Source organism: Littorina saxatilis, linkage group LG3 (assembly GCF_037325665.1).
Source record: "Littorina saxatilis isolate snail1 linkage group LG3, US_GU_Lsax_2.0, whole genome shotgun sequence".
NCBI classification, from domain to species: Eukaryota; Metazoa; Mollusca; class Gastropoda; order Littorinimorpha; family Littorinidae; genus Littorina; species Littorina saxatilis.
The window spans coordinates 36,886,667-36,912,505 of NC_090247.1; the positions used below are offsets into that span (position 1 = coordinate 36,886,667).

Genomic DNA, 25,839 nt, shown 5'->3' on the forward strand with positions numbered 1-25,839 from the left:
TTCTTACAATCTGTCCTTGGGACGCATAGACACACAATTATATAATTAAAGAGAGAGAGAGAGAGAGAGAGAGAGAGAGAGAGAGAGAAATAAAGACAGACAGACAGACAGACAGGCAGACAGACATAAAGGGCATGAACAAGAGACAGAGAGAGACACAACGGTATGTATGACTTGGCTTGTTTTTCTTGTAACTGTTTAAGACAAGTAAACGACACAACATTACAGCATCTGCACACATGTTCACGCTCCACACAACGAAATAGAAACAACTGTACTCAGCCCTGCTACATGTAGGCTTATTTACTGCAAGCAAATTCATTGTTGTGAACATGGAAAAGAGCAGTCGATGAATAAATAGAGACATCCTTTTTACAACCTTGGCTAATTTGAATTTTGTATAAGCTGTAGGAGAAATGGTAACACACAAAAATTCACAAAACACACACACACAACACACACACACACACACACACACACACACACACACACACACACACACACACACACACACACACACACACACAGAATGTCTCAGAGTGTGCAACCAGACATAAGTTAACGTAGGTAAAGACGATTTTTCAGTAGACAAAATAGCATGGGATCACTCCAGACATTCAGTTGTATTTAATCACACATTTAACATATGGAACAAAATCCTATTAATACTTATTATAATTATTATACAAGACTTGCATTCGTGGTGGGGAATTATTAACATTCTGTTGTTTTTAATCACACATTTAACCTATCTAACAAAATCATATACTTATCATATTTATTATACACGACTTGCATTCATGGTGGCGAATCATTTAATTGCATTTAATTAGTTACGATTAAACACACAATAAACAAGTTCATCAAAATAAATCAACGGAAAGAAGCGCTCGGAACACAAGAGAACAGTGAGCAAGAATGATGCAACTTCAATTTCCTAGCACCAGAACATTTCTTTCTTTATTTGGTGTTTAACGTCGTTTTCAACCACGAAGGTTATATCGCGAAGGGGGAAGGGGAAAGGGGGGGGGGGGGGAGATGGGATAGAGCCACTTTGTTTCTTGTTCACAAAAGCACTAATCAAAAAATTGCTCCAGGGGCTTGCAACGTAGTACAATGTATTACCTTACTGGGAGAATGCAAGTTTCCAGTACAAAGGACTTAACATTTCTTACATACTGCTTGACTAAAATCTTTACAAACATTGACTATATTCTATACAAGACTGAAACACCGTTAACAAGGGTAAAAGGAGAAACAGCTTTCCAAGGCCAAGACACAAGCTTAAATGACCAGCATCAGACTTTGCTGAATTATGAACAATGCTAGCGTTCAAAGGCTTAATCACTAGCCCAAAAGACATCACATTCAGATGACATATGGCTCACGATGACCTTTCAAAGACTAAATCAGAAGCACAACAGACCAGCCTCAGACTCTGATGAATTATGGATAATGCTGGTCCAAAAGATCGGCATCATGTTTTCACAAATTATGAACCATGCTGGCTTTTCCATTCCAGCATCAGGCTATGATACATTTGTAACCTTGGTGGCTGTCCGAAACTATCATACCAGCACACAAAAAACATTACATATTGATGAATTATTAACCTTGCTGGCTTTCAGAGGCACAACAGATCATCATGAGACTTTGATTCTTTCTTTATTTGGTGTTTAACGTCGTTTTCAACCACGAAGGGTTATATCGCGACGGATGAGACTTTGATGAATGGGGGACAATGGTGGCTTCACAAGGCTAAAACAGAAGCACAACAGACCGGCTTCAGACTTTGGAGAATTATGATTCATGCTGGTTCTAAAACTACACTAAAATACAACCCCCAAAAGATAGGCATCATATCTTGACAAACTATGAACACTGCTGGCTGTTCCAGACTGAAACAAAAGCACACAAGACCATCATCAGGCTCTGATACAATTTAAACCATGCTGGCTGTCCAATGCTAGCATACTTGTAAGCGCCAAAGAGCAGCATTCGATGAATCATGGACCATGCTGGCTTTCCAGATTGAATCAGAAGCATAAAAGACAAACATGAGACTTTGATGACTTGCAGACCATGGTGGCTTTACAAGGTTAAGATACAAACACAACAGACCTGCATGAGACTAGGGTGATTTATGGATCATGCTGGCTCTGTATGACTAAAATACAACCCCAAAAGATTGGTATCATATTTTCAAAAATTATGAACCAAGCTGACTTTCCAGAGTTAAACAAAAGCACAACAGACCAGCAGAGACTTTAACAAATTACTGTATGTTGACTTTCCAAAATAAAACAGGACAAAAGACCAACATCAGACTTTGATAATGCAGCATGCTTGCTTTAAAAGGCTAGAACACAAGTCCAAAAAGACCAGCATCACGTTTTGATGAATTGCGGACCAGGGTGGCTTTACATGGCTAAAACAAAAGTACAACAGACAAGCATTAAGCTGAGGTGATTCCTGGACCATGCTGGCTCTGAAGGATGAAAATACAAGCCCCCAAAAAACCCGGTATCACATTTTGAAGAATTATTAACCATGCTGGGTTTTCCAGACTGAACAGATGTACAAAAGACCAGCATCAGGCTTTAATGAATTTTAAAACATGCTGCTTGTCCACGGCAGGTATACAAGTCCAGCTTCTCGGTTTTTTAAAATTCATGAACGATGATGGCTTTACAAGATTTGACAGGATCACAAAAGAGCAGTACTAGACATATGAATTGTGTCTAAAATAATGATACTTGTTTGTTAAACATATTCCAGAAACTGCAACAAACGGCATCAAGTGTGGATATATAACTAAAATGGAAAAAACCCACCTTTTTGTAAACAAGACAAGGCATAGGTTTCTCAGCTAGTCTCAAAACTAACGCGATAGTCGGACAGAGTTGCGCCCATGGAACGGCAGGTAGTTCCGGTTTGTGTTTGCAAAATGGAACCGCATGACAACCCGCCCTTCAACTTCTTTACCCACGTAGTTTGAACAGCAGACACAGTAACGTTTCCCTCCACCACTTATCTTCTTCTCTCGTTCAGCCATTTTGGACGTAAACAAAACAACCGGAACTACCCGCCGACAGCGCCGCGGGCTATGGCAGGGACGGACAACTCTCGTTTTGAGACAATGCAATACTACAGCACCCCTTTGTGTCATTCTCTCTAAACGTACCCAAGAAAATCCAGCACAAAACAAAAGAACAGCATCACGCTTTGCATGCCACGCAACGTCATCTTGTTACCTGGAGCAGAACCACCGTTGGTTGCAGGGTCTCTAATTTGACGAACCTCCATGACAAAACCAGACTCAGGAACATGGGGGTCTCTGTGGTGAACGAACAGCATGTTTCTGGAGCTACTGGTGTATCGAATCAAGGATCCCCTCTGCGGAGTTTTCGCGCAAGTGGCGTTGATTTTCGTCTGGTCGTTGGCGGTGTCCCCGCTGTAGATGCTGAAGCTGTCGTAGATGCAGGTGTCTTCGTTGAATTCGACGCCCACGGGGTCTGTGTCAGAGGTGGCGCGTGTCAGTTCTACCTGCACCACGTAACCTGAAGAAGAAAACGTGTTATTTCATGTCATACTTTTATCATCCTTTTTGTGTGGAAATTCGTACTTTGAACTTAGCTCATCATTTCCTGTCATTTCATTTCAGACTGTTATCATCCCACTACTGGGAAATTTGTACTTTGAACGTAGCTCTTTTATTATCAAATTGCTGGGAGATTCCTACTTTGGACATCCTGAACTCAGATCAAAATGAGTTCGGCTCATTCTATCCCTGACAGGATGCCTTGGTTTTCCTTGTCTGGCGAGGAAATCGATTTTTTTTTTTTACATATTTAGATCTTTTCGTAATGTGTTATGGATGTAAGCAGATTCGCGATCGTCGATAATGATTTTTCATGGTGTTGTGTAATTTTTTCTTCCGACTCCCCACAGTGCAAACAAAGACATGTGGCGAGAGGTCCTTCGCCTATCAAGCCCCTGTGACCTGGAATAGATTACCTCTGCCTCTCAGACACACAGATTCTCTCACTACATTCAAGACAAATCTCAAAACACACCTCTTTCAGCGCAAGTGATTTTTTTTCCCTCCAGCATCTCCCCACCCACCCCATCCCGCCCCACCTCACCCCCTACCTAGTGCCTAAAATATTTTCTGCGCTCTGTGTCAGCACTGTTTGTGTGTGTGTAAATAGTACTGTTGACACGTTTTTATATAGAAGCCTACTGTGGTTCTTGTGCTTAGGCTGTGTGTTGGACTGTCACTGTATGCCTGCATTATTAGTTGTCAGTAATTATTATATGTGCTGATTGTTCTCTTTGCCTGCGCGCGTATAGTATGTTGGTTATGTTTGGTCATAGTATGTTTGCTTATGTTTGGTCGTTACCTTTGCCTGTGCGTGTATTGTATGTTTGGTCGTTTTCTTTGCCTGTGCATGTATAGTTTGTTGGTTATGTTTGGTCGGTTTCTTTGCCTGTGCGTGTATAGTATGCTTGGTCGATGTATGTATTGTAAAGCGCTAAGAGTAGACATTTTTCTAGAATAGCGCTATAAAAGTTTGCATTATTATTATTATTATTATTATATGTAAGACAGTTTCAAGCGAGCTATTTTTCGCGGCTGTATTTATTGTGCAAACAACTCTAAATATGGCAAAAGTGTAACGTGATAATCAACCGTTTGGTTTCGGCGCTCGCTGGAGCAGACGATTTTTTGACAGTGATGCAACCATACATTACGGTCTCCTTCCGGCAGCAGTCCCAACATTTCGACTTGTTTTGACCTTAGAACGATGTCTTTATCATAACTGTGAAGAACAGAACGGAGATCACTGTCGAAGTCGGCCAATCTGCAATCATTTTCGTCTCGCGAACAACAAATGGGAGATAACTCTGTATTCTTGTTTAGATAGATTCGCGTAGGACTTTAACGTCCGGTCAGAGAGATAACTGGCGATAGCCGTGGAGCGACGATGATCAGAATGTACTTTGGATGCAAACGTATCTAATTTATTTTTTTTAGATCATTTCCTACTTCGTCGTCCCACTTTGCGAAAATTCGAATCGCTTTCTCCCAGTGGAAAGCTTGCAGCAACAAGAATTGCACTCCCCATGCGCGTATTCATGTGCGTGTTTTATGTGTAATTAGCCACCTTCCCTTTTGACAGAAGGACTGAGGCTATTTACGAACCATGGCGGGGATGGGGGTAGTGGTTGTGTGTGTGTGTGTGTGTGGGGGGGGGGGGGGGGGGGGAGGGGTCCTTTTGATATGTCCATCCGGCCCGGATTCCAAACTATGACCCAAGGAGCATAAGTTCAACTCTCTACCAACTGAGCTATACTAGATACCTGTGACAGAAGGGGTTGGTGTTGAGAGGTGCGAACGAGAAGAAGAGGCGCGAAGAGGATATAGAGTGTGTTTTTCGACATTTGTGTTGTGGACGGGTCTACATAGACAACACAGAATTAATTGGGAGGAAAATAGCATTTTGTGAATTGAGGCTCTGTTTCGAGAAAATAAAAAAATAACAGTTATCAAAATGCAGCAATCCCTCAACGTCTTCAAATCCGCTTCCCAGCAACAACAGCAGCAGCAGCAGCTGCAGCAACAAAAAACAATAACAACGACAACGACAAGAACAAGCAGAAGAAGAAGAAGAACAACAACAACAACAACTACAACAACAACCACAACTACTACAACAACAACAACAACAACAACAACAACAACAACAACAGCAACAACAACAATAACAACTCACCTGTAGTTACTGCTTCGAACAGCCACTGGCACACAGATCCTTCACTGGTGTCCTCGGCCTGAACAGGGTGCAGTGCCACGTTTTTCACGTGGTCCCTCGCCCATTCAAATTGAGGGTGACCCTGACACTGCCCGCTTCTCACGCCCGTGTAGTACAGCAAGAAAGACCTGCTGGAAGACGTCGGTTGCGAGTGGAAGGTGACCTCCAGTCGCCAAGACTTGCTCCAGATTGGAAACAGCCCTTTGTTGCTGCTGTTGCTGCAGAGGCTGATGTTGCGTTTGCCGTTAATGAGAAGATAGTCCTGGCTGACATCACAGTTCTGCTGGAACTGATCGTCTACTTGCAGTCGAGTCAGCTTGACGACGCTGTTTGATAGTGACAGACTCTCGATCACCCAGTAGCAGGACGTGTTCTGCCCTACCATTGGGACGCCGTTAGAGATGCCTTTGATGACCTCCTCCTGTCCCAAAACACTTTGCAGATTCGAGAAAGTAGGGCAGGAGTCCAAGATCCAGTAATAGATATAGAAATCTGGATACGCTCCCCCTGTGTCGTCTGTTTGAAGAGTGACGAAGACCTTGCCGGTGACCCCGGTGTAAACGTAGTCGACGCCTGGGTCCTTGCAGTACGGGATGGTGATTGTGGAGTCCGAGTTTTCCTCGTCGCTGATGAGTAGTGTGTCGTTCCCTGGACACACACCTGGCCCTGGTGGGTTTGGACCGAAGTAAGTTTTCAGCCTTAGCACCACTGCTTCTCCGAACCGGGAGCGGAACTCCCACCTGCATGTCATGTAGTCAGGAATCCTGCCCACCAGGGATGGATGGTTCAGGTTGAGACTGTTTTCATGTTGTTCAAACACTCCTGGAGGGACGTCGATCACCTTGCGACCGGTCTCCGGGCACAGGTCAGCAAACGACGTGGTCAGAAGGCGAAAGAAGACCGAAAATTCTTCAGGCAAAGCTGAGGTCGTGTTCAGGCTCACCAGAATTGAAAAGCCTGGACGAGACACTACCCCTTGGTAGTCTTGTGGCCAGGTACTAAAACAATACAGCGTAAGAGGATGCCGATGATGATCGTTTAGGCTACTCCGAGGGTCCCATTCAAAGAGACTGAAGGCGTTGGTTCCGCACGCCAAGGAAGCAAGCTCGTCGACGTTGAGCAAGATCTGGTTGCTCGCAGAGGAGTTCGGTGAGGGAATTACCCAGCTACAGGATGCACCTAGAGGCTGAGGATTGTCAAAGGTGGCGTTTACCAACAGCTCTGTGGCGTTCTCGCCCTGCGGTATTGTGACGTTATGACCACATGGTGTTACCAAAACCAAATCCTGCGCATCAGAATGTAACACAGGCAACACGGACGTTAGGGTGAGGATCGCGAAGAAGAAAAACATGGCGACTGCACAACAAAGGTCTCCTTCTGCTGGTAATAAGAAATAGACTCGAGTAGATGAGAAAATGTCCCTCCGATAGTAATGACTTGCTCTTTGATTGTATCTTGTCTGAAGCTCTAGTTATCCAAACCTCACCAGGAATGCAGGTCTTTGCTTTGATGAACAAAGTGAAGTTTTGCTTAGTTTAACTTAAGGTTAAACTTCTAGAAACAATGGGAAAATAGTTTCCCAAAAAAGTCTGACTTCGAAGCAACGGTATACTTCTATTGACACCTTTTAGTGTTCGATGTTCCTTCTGCGAACAAACCAACAGTTGGTATAAAATAAATTCAAGTGTTGTGGCAATTGTTGTTTTCGAAATCTGAAAATGAATAAAAAAGGCGATCAATTATTAGTCACACCAGATGAAGGACGTTCTGCATAAAGAAGAGATTTGATTTTCATTTGAAAATAAGGTTAATGAACAATCTTCTGCTCACACACACACACACACACACACACACACACACACACACACACACACACACACACACACACACACACACACACTCACACACACACACGTAATGCCCAAAAAGGTTTCTATAACAATGTCTATTTGAGCAATCGTACCTTTCATTCAACTGACGCATTCGTCCCTTAGTCTGATAGCATAGAAACGAAACATGGCAACATTTCTTGTGGTATGAGTACAGGGATTTTCCAAAGGTGTTTTTAAAGACAGTTCTACTCCTTCCCTTGAACATTTCCCTATATGCTTTTCGCGGAGATCTGAATAGAGAGGGCTTGCAAATAAAAAAATGATCAAGAAAGAGAGAGAGAGAGAGAGAGAGAGAGAGAGAGAGAGAGAGAGAGAGAGAGAGAGAGAGAGAGACAAAGAGAGACAGAGAGAGAGACGAGAGAGACGAGAGAGAGAGAGAGAGAGAGAGAGAGAGAGAGAGAGAGAGAGAGAGAGAGAGACTGACAATGACAATTCTTTATACAGAGAGAGAGGCCTTAAGCGACACAAGTGCACACAACCTCTCGCCTCACAGTGTGGACGATCGAGCACGTGACCTCGGATGTTTTACATGGAATAAGAGAATCCTTTCATGTTGACACATACCAATACTCAACAACCTCATGACCCGTTTCTTGCACAGGGAGGCCATGTTATTTAAAAAAAAAATCCATTGATATACATGAGACATATCATGTGTCCAGACCAAAATAATGATGGCGTAATGAAGATCTAAGGACGGCACAATCGAAGACATGACTGTGTTTGCAACTTACTGTTTGTGGATTCGAGTGTATCACCGCTTGACGGATACTGAAGGGTGAAATACATACGACACAGCCCCAAACACAGGCTTTATGAAAACATCGACTCTACTCTGTTTTCACGGGTTAAACAGTATCACGAAAAGACGACTGCGCAAGGCTGACAACCCAAACACAGGCTATATATATATATGTACTCTTGAATGGTACAGATGTACCACAAAAAGATAATTGCGCAAGACAGAAACAAAATAATACTGCACAACTCAAACACTGTTCAGCAGCCTGACAACGCGATGGTGTCCGAAACACGTCGTTGTTCCTTATCGAGCGTAACTGTCGAGCGGAAAAAGGTGCAAGCTGATAAACGAGTGTCGTCATGAAATACACAGGCGCCCGTACTGGCTATGTCAGGAACCTAGTTACTGTAGACACAAGTGTATCACGACTTGTCCATTGAGCTAGGATAAATTAAAGGGAGACAATACGTTCGCAAACCGCAAAGGCTACGTCGACTTTACTCAGTTTTCACATTTAGAAAGTATCACAAAATGCGACAGCGCAAGGCTAACTTACTGCCAATCCAAACTAAGGTACATGCATGCTAACTTCAAAGGTACATGTGTACCACAAAATGATAATTGCGCAAGAATGAAATAAAGATTGCACAACTCAAGCATTATCAAGCCTACAAACGCGACTGTGGCCAAAACAAATCATGGTTCCTTATCGAGCGAAGTTATCAGGCGGGAAAAGGTGCACAGAAATAAAACGTGTGCACAGGCACCCGACGTTTAAATAACGTTTAAAGCCCCAGTCCGTCTCAAATGGTTTACAGAACGATTTAAATCTTCTCATAAAAAAAGCATTTCTTTCTTTCTTTATTTGGTGTTTAACGTCGTTTTCTACCACGAAGGTTATATCGCGACGAAAAAAAAAAAAAAAAAAAAAAAAAAAAAAAAAGCAGTTCTAACCTTATCGAACACACTTGCAATAGCAGTTAATAGCATTAAATGACACAGCTCGTTTGAATGGCTATTTAGCTCGCGTAAACCACAACGTTTTGCGGGACCCACTTCCGGGCTATGTTTTTTAAACTTTCAAAACTTCGATTTGTACTGATCTTGTCTTGATGAAAAAAGAATTCTTAATGATTTAAGAATGTTTTTGTAACAAGCTGTCAATTCATTATTTAGATTTTAAAAATTAGGTCTAGCGCCAAAACGCGCCGTCCGATTGTCTGATCAGAAAATCCGGATGGCCGCGCAAAAATAAATTCGTTGAAAATTGCTCGCTCTTTTCGTAGGGCACCTAGGATGTTCTCAAGCGGTGAGTGTTTACACGAAAGGGTGTCTGTGCTGTGTGTAAAAACCTTCTTTTTTTCTGGTTTAAACAAGTTTATTCAATAAATGTCATTGGTACTATTGCCGCATACATGAAATTAGGAACATGGAGCACAACAAGCTAAGCTTATGAGCGTACTCTTAACCTTTGCCGTGCTTCCCGGGTTCACACAAACCCATACTTTTAATAGTACTAGTAGTAGTGATTGTAACTATCCCTCTGCCGACGGCGCGGGTTCTGCTACACCCATAATTACCAAAGCGGCGGAACAGTGTCTGTCTGCCTGTTTGTCTCCAAGAGACTGTCTGTCTCTCTGTCTGTCTGTCCGTATCTCTCTGTCTGTATGTCTGTTGTCAGTTGATCTGTCTGTCTGTCTATCTATCCGTCTATCTGACTGTCTGTCTATCTGACTGTCTCTCTCTGTCTCTCTCTGTGTCTCTCTCTCTGTCTCTCTCTCTTAGTCTCTCTCTCTGTCTCTTTTTCTTAGTCTCTCTCTTTCTTAGTCTCTCTCTCTCTCTCTCTTAGTCTCTCTCTCTCTTTCTTAGTCTCTCTCTCTCTCTCTTTCTTAGTCTCTCTCTCTTTCTTAGTCTCTCTCTCTCTCTTTCTTAGTCTCTCTCTCTTTCTTAGTCTCTCTCTCTCTTTCTTAGTCTCTGTCTCTCTCTCTTTCTTAGTCTCTCTCTCTCTCTCTCTTTCTTAGTCTCTCTCTCTCTCTTTCTTAGTCTCTCTCTCTCTCTCTTTCTTAGTCTCTCTCTCTCTCTCTTTCTTAGTCTCTCTCTCTCTTAGTCTCTCTCTATCTCTTTCTTAGTCTCTCTCTTTCTTAGTCTCTCGCTCTCTCATTCTTAGTCTCTCTCTCTCTTAGTCTCTCTCTCTTTCTTAGTCTCTCTCTCTTTCTTAGTCTATCTCTCTCTTTCTTAGTCTCTCTCTCTTTCTTAGTCTCTCTCTCTCTCTTTCTTAGTCTCTCTCTCTTTCTTAGTCTCTCTCTCTCTTTCTTAGTCTCTCTCTCTCTCTCTTTCTTAGTCTCTCTCTCTTTCTTAGTCTCTCTCTTTCTTAGTCTCTCTCTCTCTCTTTCTTAGTCTCTCTCTCTCTCTTTCTTAGTCTCTCTCTCTTTCTTAGTCTCTCTCTCTCTTTCTTAGTCTTTCTCTCTTTCTTAGTCTCTCTCTCTCTCTTTCTTAGTCTCTCTCTCTCTCTCTTTCTTAGTCTCTCTCTCTCTTTCTTAGTCTCTCTCTCTTTCTTAGTCTCTCTCTCTTTCTTAGTCTCTCTCTCTCTCTTTTTCTTAGTCTCTCTCTCTCTTTCTTAGTCTCTCTCTCTCTCTCTTTCTTAGTCTCTCTCTCTCTCTCTTTCTTAGTCTCTCTCTCTCTTTCTTAGTCTCTCTCTCTCTCTTTCTTAGTCTCTCTCTCTCTCTCTCTCTCTCTTTGGTTTAAACAGTTTTTATTCAGTTGCATAAATACAAAGCCGTAATTGAAAGTTGTAATTAAGGGAGCACAACAAGATAAACTTATAAATGTGCTCTTAGAAACAAACGAGTAATGTGGCGGACAATATTGTAAATGCATGATATTTAAACAAATGAAAACAAGAACAACAACAACGATAACTATAGCAACAGTGGTACGGAAATCTCACACACACACACACACACACACACACACACACACACACACACACACACCCACACACACACACACACACACACACACACACACACACAGACAAACACACACACACACACACACACACACATAGAGACACAGAGGACAATCAGAGAGAGAGAGAGAGAGAGAGAGAGAGAGAGAGAGAGAGAGAGAGAGAGAGAGAGAGAGAGAGAGAGAGAGAGAGAGAGAGAGAGAGCATCCACTATAAATCAATTCAATGCTCTAATAACAAAATGACTAAACAAATGGTATTAACAAAAACGTTTGCTGTCTAATATAAATTTCTGAATCTCTCTCTCTTTCTTAGTCTCTCTCTCTCTCTTTCTTAGTCTCTCTCTCTCTCTCTCTTTCTTAGTCTCTCAGTCTCTCTCAGTCTCTCCCTCCCCCTGTCCCTCCCCCTCTCCCTCCCCTGCAAGAAGTCGGTGAAGGGAGAAACTCGATGCACCCACTGAAGTAGCGCTGTGGGTTTCCCTGAACCCACCCCGTCGTTAGAGAAATAAACGGTAAAAACCCTCTTTCAAATGTATGGGTTCAGACAAACCCGCATCGTCGGGCGTGTGTAGTCAAAAGCGGCATCCGGCAAAGGTTTAAAAGCAAATGAAATTTGGCAGACGATTTTAATATTTTTTAAAAAATTTTTAATTTTTTTTTATTTTTATTTTATTTTACAACACGTTATACATTACATCACAGTTCACATCGCCACTTACATACATACAACATGCATAAAAAAGAATGATCTAGAAAAGAGAGAGAAGTAAAGAGAGAGAGGGGGAAAGTTAAAGAGACACTGTTTAGGACTGTTTGACAACAACAACTACTAGACCCTTAAATAATATTGATTACTGCAAGATTCAAGTTTACAACAGAATATATATCAAGATACTGTTAACGAATTAGGGAGGAGGAGTAGAGCCTAGTACTGGACAATTTTCATGAAACCAGGTTAGAATATGGTTGCCAGAGGCGGTCAAACTTATCTTCTGCTAATCCCCCCTTGTACTTTTCCAAAAAATATCTACTTTTCAAAAATTTCAAGAATATTGGAAGCATCGGTCTTTCAGAGTTCCATTTACATTTGTAAATATAAAATTTGGCCAGTAAAATAATGAAATCTAAGGCTTTATCAGTGAACATATTTTCCTGAACTCCAAACAATATACCACCGCCTCCGAAAACCGGAAATTAGTAACATGATAACAACTATTATTTAACAGTTCCTGTAGTTCCTGCCAAAACCTGTTAATATGCTGGCAATGCCACATCAAATGATTAATTGTTTCTTCCTCATTGTTACAAAACGAACAATTAGAAGATTCAACAATTTTTCTCAGAAATAAGTAGCGGTTTGTGGGCAAAGCCCTATAAATTAACCTCAGCTGGAACCATTTTAGCTGACAATCAACTGTTGTCTTATGACATAAGTAAAAGATCTTGTTCCAGCTGAGGTTATCAAAAATACGATTCCATTTTACCACACCAGCTGGGGCTGAGTCTGCCGCGGCCAAACACGATTGGACACTATGGTTTCCTTCAAATGTTATTTTCCATGGTTTTTGCTTTAACAATTTATAGTATTACATTTATCTTTTTCTGATATGCCTTAATAGATTTGACCATTCCTGCAAATTTCAAAAAATTAACCTTCAACGTAGGAAATTATATCTGAAAATCTACAAAATTCAATAGACTGCCATTTTCATTCAGCAAATGACAGACTTGGAAAATACCCCTTTCTGTCCAATCTTTAAAGTATACAGTGTGTTTTCCAATTACAATATTTCTATTATAAAAGATACATTCTGCATTAAACTCACTTACTTCAGTTGGTATACATTTTATGCTTAATTTCTTGAAATGTTTCAATACATCATGCCAAAAAGGATTGTGGATTGATTGCATTAAAGTGTTGGCAAACTCACCCCCTAGCTGCTGCTGTTTATCCAGCTCAGGATAAAGACAGAGCGTAAACCTGGTTAAAGGAGATTCAGCATAGAAAACTCTCTTAAGCCAGCTAATTTTCATAGCTGACAAGAAAGTACAAACATTTAACATTTTTAACCCACCCTTTTGGTAAGACTGACAAGCACATGTCTTGTTAACTTTACCTTGCTTACCATTCCATAAAAACTGAAAAAACATACCATCAAGTTCTTTCAAAAATATATCGCATGGATCTGGTATTCATAAATAAGTACTATAACTTAGACATTGCTTGTGTTTTTAAGACAGTAATTTTACCAAAGGGGGTAAGCTGTCGCTTACTCCACATGTTCAATACTTTTCTTATCTCTGAAATCTTTCCTGTATAATTTAGATGGACAATATTTCCTGTATCCACAGAGAAAACTACCCCCAAATATCTAAATGTCCCTGGGTCCCAGCAAAAATTCATGTCACGCAAGTACCGTATCTGGCTGTTCCTCCTACTCCCTATCCATATGACCTGTGTTTTTTCTAAGTTTATTTTTAATCCGGACATACTAGCAAAAACATTCAAAATTCTCACAGCTTCTGTAAATGATTCTTCACTTCCATCCAAACACAAAGCTGTGTCGTCCGCAAACTGAGTCATTAACATTTCACAGTCACGCACATGTATACCTTTTACTTTCTCATTTTCACGCAACATGTTTGATAAAACCTCAGCGCACAGTAAATATAAATAAGGTGACAAAGGATCGCCTTGTCTTACTCCTCTGCAAATACTGAACCAGGCTGAATAAGAGCCATTTACAGAGACGCATGCCACAATTTCAGAGTAAAAAGCTCGTACCCATTTTTTTTTTTATGTCGGGGCCCAAATTTACAAAATCTAAAACCCTATCTATAAATTTCCAAGAAATACTGTCGAAAGCTTTCTCAAAATCGACTAGAAGGAGTTGACCCGGAATCTGTTCATATTGTGTATACAAAAGGATATCATATAACAACCGGATATTTTTCCCCTATGTATCTCCCCTTCATAAATCCTCTTTGGTCTGTGTGAATTAGTTTGGGCAGTACGCCTTTAATCCTGTTTGCAATACATGCTGAAGCTATTTTATAAACTGTATGTAGTAATGTGATTGGTCTCCAATTTTTAATAAACTTGTTTTGGCTTTCCTTCTTTTGGCAAACAAGTAATAATTCCTTGACGTTGCGTCACCGACAAGTTTCCAGTTTCAAATCCAAAATTTAAAGAACGAACTAAAAAGGCTCCAATGTCACCGAAGAAAAATTTAAAGAACTCGATGGTGAAGCCATCGCTGCCAGGACTCTTATTATCCAAGCGGAGCGCGGGCGGAGCCCGCGCGTAGCGAGGTAGTTTTTTTTTTCATCTCCCAGCACTGAAAATTTTTTTGCCAAGTGGTGTCTGTCTGGACATTGTTCTAGAATTCATCTTTTAGCACAATATTAGCGACACTGTTTGGACAATTCTATTAAAATTAGGCGTACAAACTGATTTTGTTTCGGGGAATCCTCTCAGAGGATCAGAATTTTCATATAATATCATCGGAAGCTGTTACAACGGGAAAATGTGAAACTTTTGTCACTTTTTAACATGGAATTTCATCTTTGAGCGTTTCAAGCGGACTTTAATAAAATAGTTATTTGCGAATTAAGCAGCGGAAGACACTCACCGGTTCAACATGTGTATGGTCATTAAACCTCAAAACATTTCAGTAAGTGGTTTAGACAAACACCTCGGACATGTGAGGGTGACTGGTTTGTAGCTGAAGAGTTTTTTCTAAAGTGTGTTCTAAATACAAATGACGTACTGGTAATGATGTAATGAGTTGTTCTAATCTTGTTCTTGGAACTCTTGCTGTTCCAAGCTTGTTCTTAGCAAGTCTTGGTGACGAGAACAAAGACTATCAATGAAATCTTTAGAAATAACCTCTGACAACGACGACGATGACGACGACGATAACAACAACAACAACAAATGACATCGACGACGACAACAACAACAACAACAACAACAACAACAACAACAACAACAACAACAACAACACGAGAACAACAACAATCACGACAACGAACATGACAACAACAACACCAACAACTACGACGACAACTACAACGACTGGGTTATGATGACATCACCAATGCAGTGATGTTCCTAGGACTGGAGGGCAACAGGACAAAATGTCCTGAATCAAAAAACTAATAGGACATCATGTCCTGACTACAAAAAATCAATAGGACATTCAGATCAAGCGAACAAATCATGGCACCTAACCTTTTTAGATGACTGAGAATATATGAATAAAGGCAAATAAAAACTGAACAGTTCCAAATTTATTTTAATATTTTAAATGCAACAGTGTTCAGTAGGGTTACTTTCACACACACAGACACATGCTTCAGAATGTCATAAGTGATCTTTCACACACACATACACACACACACACACACACACACACACACACACACACACACACACACACACACACACACACACACACACACACACACACACACACACACACACACACACTATGCTTCAGAATTAATGTCACAAGTGACAAGTGATCTTTCACACACTTCAGAATGTCACACGTGATCATTTTCAGTGAGCTTGAACAGCTACTTTCGTTTCTTGCGTCTCTTCCTGAGGTTGTAGATCTATTGGCTCACCTTCTGAGGCTTCAGTCTCTGACGGGGCCGAAGGCCCTGCAACTTGACTGTCCGTGTCGTCCTTTTTTTTTTAACAAAGCCACTCAAAAGTGTCTGCCCTTTTCCCACGCAAACCTTTTTCTTCGGCGGCATCTTTGCAGAAATGTGGCGGCGGAAGTAAAGTGTCGCTGTCAAAAGTAGCGAGAGTTGTGGCTCTTGTAATATTGTTCGGTCGAGAGTTGCGTCCCTTGTGTTATTGTTCGACCGAGAGTGAAAATTGAAGTTCAAGTAGGCCCCGATTCGAACTCGTTTTAACAGGGTTTGATACTTCAGTTTGTACAGATTCTTCTTGCAGTGACCGCTCAAGACGTAATACTATCGGACAATGACCGCTGACTTTGCGATCGGATCGGACATTTGACGGGACAGAGGTGTTTGCAATCGGTCATTTTACAACCTAAATCGGTCTATGACCGATGACCGACGCCTCGGAACATCACTGCCAATGATTTAAAGGCCGTTAAAAAATCGTTAAATCCTATTTCTTCACTGATTCTTATGAAATTTTAAAGGTAGGTTTGTTGTCCCCAACTTATTTTCACTCCATACTTTTCCAGAAGAAAAACATAATTTTGGCAGTTAAAAACCGTTAAATTTCAATTCTTCACCGATATTTATGAAATTTTGTGGGTAGGTTCGTTGTCCCCAACTGATTTTCACTCTATACTTTTCCAGAAGAAAGACATAATTTTGGCAGTTAAAAAACGTTAAATTTCAATTCTTCACCTATCTTTATGAAATTTAGTGGGTGGGTCCGTTGTCCCAAACTGAATTTTAAGACATACTTTTCCAGACAAAAAACCTTATTTTTGGCAGTTAAAAACCGTTAAATCTCAATTCTTCATCGATATTTATGAAATTTTGTGGGTAGGTTCGTTGTCCCCAACTGATTTTCACTCCATACTTTTCCAGAAGAAAAACATAATTTACCGTTACATTTAAATTTTCACCTATTTTTATGAAATTTAGTGGGTGGGTCCGTTGTCCCAAACTGAATTTCAAGACAAACTATTCCAGTCAAAAAAACTTATTTTTGGCAGTTAAAAACCGTTAAGTCTCAATTCTACACCGATATTTATGACATTTTGTGGGTAGGTTTGTTGTCAGATTTGACATGATGGCAGAATTGAAAGTGTGAGATATCCTGATGTTTCACAATTTATGCTGCATAATTCAGCCCCATAGGCGCTTGAATTTTAGGTGGAGTTGGGTTTTTTTCCAGCCCAAACCAGTAACCCCCACATGGTTTTCATGTCCCTTTCTGAGAGACTTCAAGAAGTTTCAATTTGACGTCATGATTAGCCTGCCGCATTAGCAAGTATGAAAACACGTCATCGATGACACATTTTAAGACAGAGAGAGAGAGAGAGAGAGAGAGAGAGAGAGAGAGAGAGAGAGAGAGAGAGAGAGAGAGAGAGAGAATCATGTACACACAGATGGACGACTTCGCTTGGGGTATGTACTGCCAGGCAGTACACATCTACTTTATTATTCATAGCACGCAGTGCTGTATGGGCTTCACTGTAACTAATGCTACCTTCAAACATATCTTTTTCTTCATCATTTAGTTTAGTGGCATTATGAACACAAGTATCAATATCAATATCTGTTACATCATGCTTACTATAAAGCTTTTCATAGAAAAGTTTAGTTTCCTTAACAATTTCTTTATCATCAAAAACAACGGCACCATCATCTTTTTCCAAAAAACACACGCGTTTTGACACAAAGTTTCTATTTTCCAGATTACAAAAATATCTACTTGGCTTCTCACCCTGGTGAATCCACTGGATTCGTGAGCGCACCATCATACCCTGCAACTTTTTCTCACGTAATTCCATTAACCTAGAACGCTTATCTTCCAGTAACAACACAAGATCTTGGTCAAGCCTTAATTTTGATTCAATTTCTGTTATTTCATTCACTAACTTTTCTTCTTCTCTATTTTCTTCTTTTTTCTTGTAGCAGGAGTATGAGATGGTTTTTCCACGAATTTCCAACAACAAAGTTTCCAAAAACAACTGATCATTAATAACAAAGTCAATACAATCATTAGACACTTCATTGATATTATCAACATTGTATACTGGCACCACATACTGTTTCTTTACATCAAAAATAAGCTGTTTAATAACATCCACATAAGTTCTGTCTCTCAAAAGGGAGTTATTAAATTTCCAATACTGCCTATTTTTCTTGCCAGAGTCTTCTGTCTTAAAACCAACAATAACCATAGAGTGGTCAGAGCGATAACCAGGAATAATCTTTGCATCATTCACATCAGACAGCAAGGCCTCAGAAATCAAAATGTAATCTAGGCGACTCTGCTGAAAAGAATTAAATCTTCTCCAAGTGTACATTTTTTTATCTGGAAAAATTTCGCGCCATACATCAATCAAATCAAAGTTATCAACAATTTCCAAGATAGTCTTTCTACTTTTGGTGCGATTAACATCACTTCTGTAGTTTCTAGCATCAACCTTTGGATTAAGAGTTACATTCCAGTCCCCCCCACTTATAATATACTCATTTCCCATCTGTTCTATCTGGTTAAATACTGAAAGAAAAAAGTCTGGTTTATCGCCAACACTCGGACCATAAATATTAGCTAAGGTTACACGTTTTCCAAAAAATTCTATATCCAACAACACATAACACCCTGCTGGATCTTTGTTTACATTGTACACCTTGTATTCAAAAGTATTGGTTAACAAAATTGCCACACCATTCTTGTTTGTCTCATTGCCTGCAACAAAACAATTGTACCCCCAGCACGAACGAGTAAAGTTTTCATTATCTGCCTTCCAGTGTGTTTCTTGTAGTAAATTTACAAATTGCATTTTTGTTTACGTAAATAGTCAAACACATCTTTTCTTTTTTTGTGGTCACCTAGACCATTACAATTAAAGATGCAGATCTGAAATGAGTTGGTTGTCATCACTGTAAGGTTTTGTTTGTTTCACCAAGTAAATATAATAGCTCTGTATGGCGGTACACAATGTACAACAATACCACATGCAAATCATGAAACAGTTGCATAATGAGCACAGCCGAATGTCTAGAGTAGTCAATGCAAAATGTAATGTCATCACATGTCATCTCTACATATTGTGCACACAATACACATTGACATAAATACATCATCCCAAATAATTCACGTGCACTTCTCAACCTCTTCACAAAGTTACAAAAAGATCCAGTGCCGAACGAGTACAAAGCAGCCCTGACAAAGACCTCCTGTGCACAGTGCGAAAGAAGAACACGAGAGAGAGCAAAGATGTTTGAAGAACATTCCCCAAAGTGGGTCAACAACACAAAAAGGACTACCTACCTGTCCTGAACACAATAAAAAGACAAGACGGGACGAATATTGGTGACTCACCGCTAATGAAGGCACGAACCTGCGAAGAATTCTGAGTACACATCCACATAATCCAAGAGTTACATCCAAAACACCTCGAAAAACAACCAAAAAAGCAAAAAAACACTTACATACTATTCGTCAGCACCTGCCTGACACACACAAGTTGGTCGCCATTACACACTGTTATCAGCGATTCGCCCGGATGTTTGACTGCGTCACCCAACAATAAGGGGGCAGCTCAAAACATAACAAGTCGCGTAAGGCGAAAATACAATATTTAGTCAAGTAGCTGTCGAACTCACAGAATGAAACTGAACGCAGCAAGACCGTATACTCGTAGCATCGTCACTCCACCGCCCGTGGCAAAGGCAGTGCCCGTGGAATTGACAAGAAGAGCGGGGTATTCGTTGCGCTGAGAAGGATAGCACGCTTTTCTGTACTTCTCTTCGTTTTAACTTTCTGAGCGTGTTTTTAATCCAAACATATCATATCTATATATTTTTGGAATCAGGAACCGACAAGGAATAAGATGAAAGTGTTTTTAAATTGATTTCGAAAAAAAAAAATTGATAATAATTTTTATATATTTAATTTTCAGAGCTTGTTTTTAATCCGAATATAACATATTTATATGTTTTTGGAATCAGCAAATGATGGAGAATAAGATAAACGTAAATTTGGATCGTTTTATAAATTTTTATTTTATTTTACAATTTTCAGATTTTTAATGACCAAAGTCATTAATTAATTTTGAAGTCATCACGCTGAAATGCAATACCGAACCCCGGGCTTCGTCGAAGATTACTTGACCAAAATTTCAACCAATTTGGTTGAAAAATGAGGGCGTGACAGTGCCGCCTCAACTTTCACGAAAAGCCGGATATGACGTCATCAAAGACATTTATCAAAAAAATGAAAAAAACGTTCGGGGATTTCATACCCAGGAACTCTCATGTCAAATTTCATAAAGATCGGTCCAGTAGTTTAGTCTGAATCGCTCTACACACACACACACACACACGCACGCACACACACACACACGCACGCACATACACCACGACCCTCGTTTCGATTCCCCCTCGATGTTAAAATATTTAGTCAAAACTTGACTAAATATAAAAAGACATATCAAATGTACCAGTAACTAAACACTGAAAGAACACTGAAAAAACAGAATATTTGAGTTGACAACTACAAAAAGCAGTTCTACGTGTAGTACTCATCACTGTCGCGTTGCGACTCCCATTCCGCATCACTGTCAAAGATATTCTGACTGCCATGTTGAGGAGCATTGGTTCGCCTTGGAAACCGCCCCCTACCTGTTTGGCCACGCCCTCCTCCTCTTCCCCCTCTACTGCGCCTGTTCTTGCCTCTTTCAGCAAGATTCCAGACCCTGTCGCCATGACCTGAGACACTCTTTTGGGAGTGCTTTGAACCGTGCGATTCAGACTAAACTACTGGGCCGATATTTATGAAATTTGACATGAGAGTTCCTGGGTATGATATCCCCGGACGTTTTTTTTAATTTTTTCGATAAATACCTTTGATGACGTCATATCCGGCTTTTTGTAAAAGTTGAGGCGGCACTGTCACACCCTCATTTTTCAATCAAATTGATTGAAATTTTGGCCAAGCAATCTTCGACGAAGCCCGGGGTTTGGTATTGCATTTCAGCTTGGTGGCTTAAAAACTAATGAGTGAGTTTGGTCATTAAAAATCGGAAACTTCTAATTAAAATTATTTTTTTTATTAAACGATCCAAAAACAATTTCATCTTATTCTTCGTCATTTTTTGATTCCAAAAACATATACATATGTTATATTTGGATTAAAAACAAGCTCTGAAGATTAAAAATATAAAAATTATGATCAAAATTAAATTTCCGAAATCGTTTTAAAAACTATTTCATCTTATTCCGTGTCGGTTTCTGATTCCAAAAACATATAGATATGATATGTTTGGATTAAAAATACGCTCAGAAAGTTAAAACGAAGAGAGGTACAGTAAAGCGTGCTATGAAGCACAGCGCAATCGCTACCGCGCCAAATAGGCTCGTCACTTTCACTGCCTTTTGCACTCCAGGCATCTTAGCCACTTTAGTGAAGGGAACGTTGAAGTGACAATGACTAGGTTTAAAATGTCCCTTATCAGAAAGTTCAACCTCAGTCCTTTGATGTTTATTAAACACATTTTCATATAAAGTTGGCGCTTCATATGGAAAAGTGGCTTTGAAATTGACCCTAATCCTTCTTTGGGCTCTGTAAATGTCGTTTGGGGCTATGGTTGTAAAACGGTATCTACTGGTCACCCCAATGTATAAACTGAAAACTCTTTCTGCACCAGAACACGCAGAAAGGATTGTATCTGCCTGATGTCTGATGCTTTTCAAAATCCCCAACCACTAACACCTTCAAAACGGACATTAACTGACACTGTTGTTTTTCCCTATATAATCCTTGCTATTTTTCCGAGACGTCGTCGTGTTGTGTATTTAGCTTGCCACAACCTCATACATGGTCCTAAAAGTTAAAGTTGAAGAAAATACTAAAGATAAATGAACAAGCTGACGCAGTGTCATTCGCACCGTGAATCCCCCCATGGGAACATACTAAAGTCTGGTTCCAAATAGGCTCAATTTCCTTCTATTTCTTTGTATTTCTGCCTCGTAGGGGTAGGGGTGTTCAAACCAAAGGCACCTTTAAACCAAAATTCAAATCACACATCTTACAATACTAATACTAATATCTCACCAACTGACCAAACATAGGGCTTTTCCTACAAAAAACACGACAATACATAATACATAAGGAAAAGCCCTATGTTTGGTCAGTTGGTGAGATAGGTAAATGTTATTTTTGTGTGACAGTTCTGATGGTTTTCAAAGGGCTAATTCTTTGCTTTTCGACATATGCCCAACTGAAAACGCTTTAGCAACTCATGTGCACATGACAACCATCTAAATAGACTACATGTTCGCAGAAAACACAATACTGATTATAGAGGGAAAAATAACGGCTCTTTTTAAAAGCACGTTTAGTAGTGAAGTACTTTTAGGATTGTTTGGAATTTTTTACCAGCAGACACCCTTTCACTGCTGAGTGTCTTAATGTGTGATTTGAATTTTGGTTTAAAGGTGCCTTTGGTTTGAACACCCCTACCCCTACGAGGCAGAAATACAAAGAAATAGAAGGAAATTGAGCCTATTTGGAACCAGACTTTAGTATGTTCCCATGGGGGGATTCACGGTGCGAATGACACTGCGTCAGCTTGTTCATTTATCTTTAGTATTTTCTTCAACTTTAACTTTTAGGACCATGTATGAGGTTGTGGCAAGCTAAATACACAACACGACGACGTCTCGGAAAAATAGTAAGGATTATATAGGGAAAAACAACAGTGTCAGTTAATGTCCGTTTTGAAGGTGTTAGTGGTTGGGGATTTTGAAAAGCATCAGACATCAGGCAGATACAATCCTTTCTGCGTGTTCTGGTGCAGAAAGAGTTTTCAGTTTATACATTGGGGTGACCAGTAGATACCGTTTTACAACCATAGCCCCAAACGACATTTACAGAGCCCAAAGAAGGATTAGGGTCAATTTCAAAGCCACTTTTCCATATGAAGCGCCAACTTTATATGAAAATGTGTTTAATAAACATCAAAGGACTGAGGTTGAACTTTCTGATAAGGGACATTTAAACCTAGTCATTGTCACTTCAACGTTGTTCTCTTATTTGCTTGGATCATATAGCGGCGGACTACGTTCAGTTTCATTCTGTGAGTTCCACAGCTTGACTAAATGTAGTAATTTCGCCTTACGCGACTTGTTGTGTCTTTTATTTGGGACAGACAGACAGACAGACATACAAGACTGACTGAGTCAAGAGGGTAAGAGTGAGAGTGAGAGTGAGATTTGACGAATGCTGACATGGGGTTCAAACACCGGCAGAAACTCGTTGTGATAGGTCATTCTGTGAGACTGGTGAACGGAAGCACCCCGTGGGAGGGACGGGTGGAGGTACGCTACGGAGACACCTGGGGTACGGTCTGTGACGATGGATTCGGGGTGCAGGAGGGTGCGGCTGTCTGCAAGAGTCTGCGTTTCGACAGGTGATTGTATTTGTTGCGTCAATTATGAGAGAATGTTTAAGCACACGCATTGGAACAGGCACACGCACAAGCCATCCACAACCTCCTCTTGTCCGCACACCCCTGCACACGCATTCACACAAAAACACACATAACACACACACACACACACACACACACACACACACACACACACACACACACACTATAATGTGACAGGTGCTCACATTACACTTAAAAAACATTCAAACAGCCAGCCAGCCAACCAGTCAGCCAACTAACTACATGTAACCAACATAACTGACAGTGACTACAGGAAAGGGGCGAAGTGAGGGGACGATGTCTATACACCAAAAGTTGAAAAATAATTGACATTCGCGTGTCTTATGATCACTACGTTTCATGACAATAGGGCCTACAATTTATTCGTATTGGTAGGCTATTCACACACACACACACACACACACACACACACACACACACACACACACACACACACACACACACACACACACACACACACACACACACACACACACTCTCTCTCTCTCTCTCTCACACACACACACACACACACACAGAAACAGACACACACACATGCCCCCCCCCCTCCAACACAAACCTACCAACAAACCATATATTTGTTATTGCGTCATCTTGCAGCAATGACGTCAAAGTGGTTCACGCGGCAGCATTCGGGGAGGGAAATGGGCCTGTGCTGTTAGACGAGGTTCGCTGCACGAGGGGGGAGACTGACTTGCTGGAATGTCGCCATCTTCCCATAGGCCTAGGCGACTGCACCCATACCGAGGATGTCGGGGTCATCTGCTCTCAGAGTGAGTAGGGATCTGTCTGTCTGGTTGTCTGCATCCATCCATTTCTTTTTTCTGTTCGTCTTTCTGGCTTTTTCTGTTGGACGCCTGGCGGACGGGTAAGTGAGGAAATTGACGTGTTGGACGCCTGGCGGACGGGGAAGTGAGGAAATTGACGTGTTGGACGCCTGGCGGACGGGGAAGTGAGGAAATTGACGTGTTGGACGCCTGGCGGACGGGGAAGTGAGGCAATTGACGTGTTGGACGCCTGGCAGACGGGTAAGTGAGAAAATTGACGTGTTGGACGCCTGGCGGATGGGGAAGTGAGGAAATTGACGTGTTGGACGCCTGGCGGACGGGTAAGTGAGGAAATTGACGTGTTGGACGCCTGGCAGACGAGGAAGTGAGGAAATTGACGTGTTGGACGCCTGGCGGACGGGGAAGTGAGGAAATTGACGTGTTAGACGCCTGGCGGACGGGTAAGTGAGTAAATTGACGTGTTGGACGCCTGGCGGACGGGGAAGTGAGGAAATTGACGTGTTGGACGCCTAGCGGACGGATAAGTGAGGAAATTGACGTGTTGGACGCCTGGCAGACGGGGAAGTGAGGAAATTGACGTGTTGGACGCCTGGCGGACGGGGAAGTGAGGAAATTGACGTGTTGGACGCCTGGCGGACGGGGAAGTGAGGAAATTGACGTGTTGGACGCCTGGCGGGCGGGTAAGTGAAGAAATTGACGTGTTGGACGCCTGGCGTCCGGGTAGGCGCGCCTAAGTGAGGAAATTGACGTGTTGGACGCCTGGCGGACGGGGAAGTGAGGAAATTGACGTGTTGGAATGTCACCAGCCTCCCTTGGCCCGACTGCGACGACTGCAACGTACCAAACTGTGAACGTCGGTGTCACCTGCTCTCAAAGTAGCGATCTGTCTATTTCAGCCTCTTTTTTTCTGCCTGTCTCTGGCCTGTACTGTTGGACGGCGTAGCCTACGATGCAACAGAGTGGAGGTTGAGTTGATATAATGTCGTCATCTTTCCTGGGCCCACGGCGACTGCAACCATACAGAGGATGATGTCGGTGTCATCTGCTCTCAGAGTGATATGAGTAGCGACTGATCTGTCTGTCTGTTTGTCTGCCCCCATCCATTTCTTATTCTCTGTCCGTCTCAGTTTCTGGTTTGCGCTGTTAGACGAGGCCTGGAAGGGAGATTGACTTTGTTGGAATGTCTGAGGATGTCGTAGTCTCTCAGAGTAAGTAGTAATATGTCTGTCTCTTTGTGGGTCTCCATATCTTTCTCATTGTGTGCCCAACTGCCTTTCTCCTTAAAGGTACTGAACTTGTCAAATCCAGGTGCACGGAGCCCCTGGGGCTTTTAGTCATACCTCAGGCAGCTATCCGTTAGAAGAACTACCAAGTTTCATTGACTTGCACCCAAAGAGTCAAGAAGTGCGATTTTTTTACGAATTAATTTCGTACTCGGACCCGGCTGGT

General features: G+C 41.3%; 2 protein-coding genes across 4 annotated transcripts in view; one reads left to right on the top strand and one right to left on the bottom strand.

Annotated features, from left to right (window-relative positions):
* Positions 1-288: 288 nt before the first annotated feature.
* LOC138962272 (uncharacterized) lies at positions 289-19,644 on the bottom strand. 3 transcript variants are annotated; one of them, XM_070334022.1, is made up of 3 exons: positions 19,581-19,644; positions 5,778-7,528; positions 289-3,560 (listed from the first exon to the last, which is right to left on the bottom strand). In XM_070334022.1, exons 2-3 carry the CDS (start codon positions 7,165-7,167, stop codon positions 3,175-3,177), a joined length of 1,776 nt encoding a protein of 591 aa, XP_070190123.1. In that variant the 5' UTR covers positions 7,168-7,528; positions 19,581-19,644; the 3' UTR covers positions 289-3,174. The 3 variants fall into 3 exon arrangements, with proteins under 3 accessions (XP_070190123.1, XP_070190124.1, XP_070190122.1); XM_070334023.1 differs by having other exon boundaries at positions 19,471-19,619; XM_070334021.1 differs by lacking the exon at positions 19,581-19,644 and adding an exon at positions 8,443-8,670.
* Positions 19,645-23,378: 3,734 nt separating this feature from the next.
* LOC138961188 (scavenger receptor cysteine-rich type 1 protein M130-like) overlaps positions 23,379-25,839 on the top strand; it is a 5,225-nt gene continuing 2,764 nt past the window's right edge. The window contains exons 1-2 of the mRNA XM_070332789.1: positions 23,379-23,560; positions 24,203-24,375. Coding sequence (XP_070188890.1) covers positions 23,379-23,560; positions 24,203-24,375 — 355 coding nt within the window. The remainder of the gene's footprint in view (positions 23,561-24,202; positions 24,376-25,839) is intronic.

Bases quoted from the DNA above. Each gene is read 5' to 3' on its own strand.
- LOC138962272 (XM_070334022.1), bottom strand. From the start codon at position 7,167: ATGTTTTTCTTCTTCGCGATCCTCACCCTAACGTCCGTGTTGCCTGTG. The intron at 3,561-5,777 runs GTGAGTTGTTAT...TTTCTTCTTCAG, and splicing joins GTTCGAAGCAGTAACTACAG to GTTACGTGGTGCAGGTAGAA.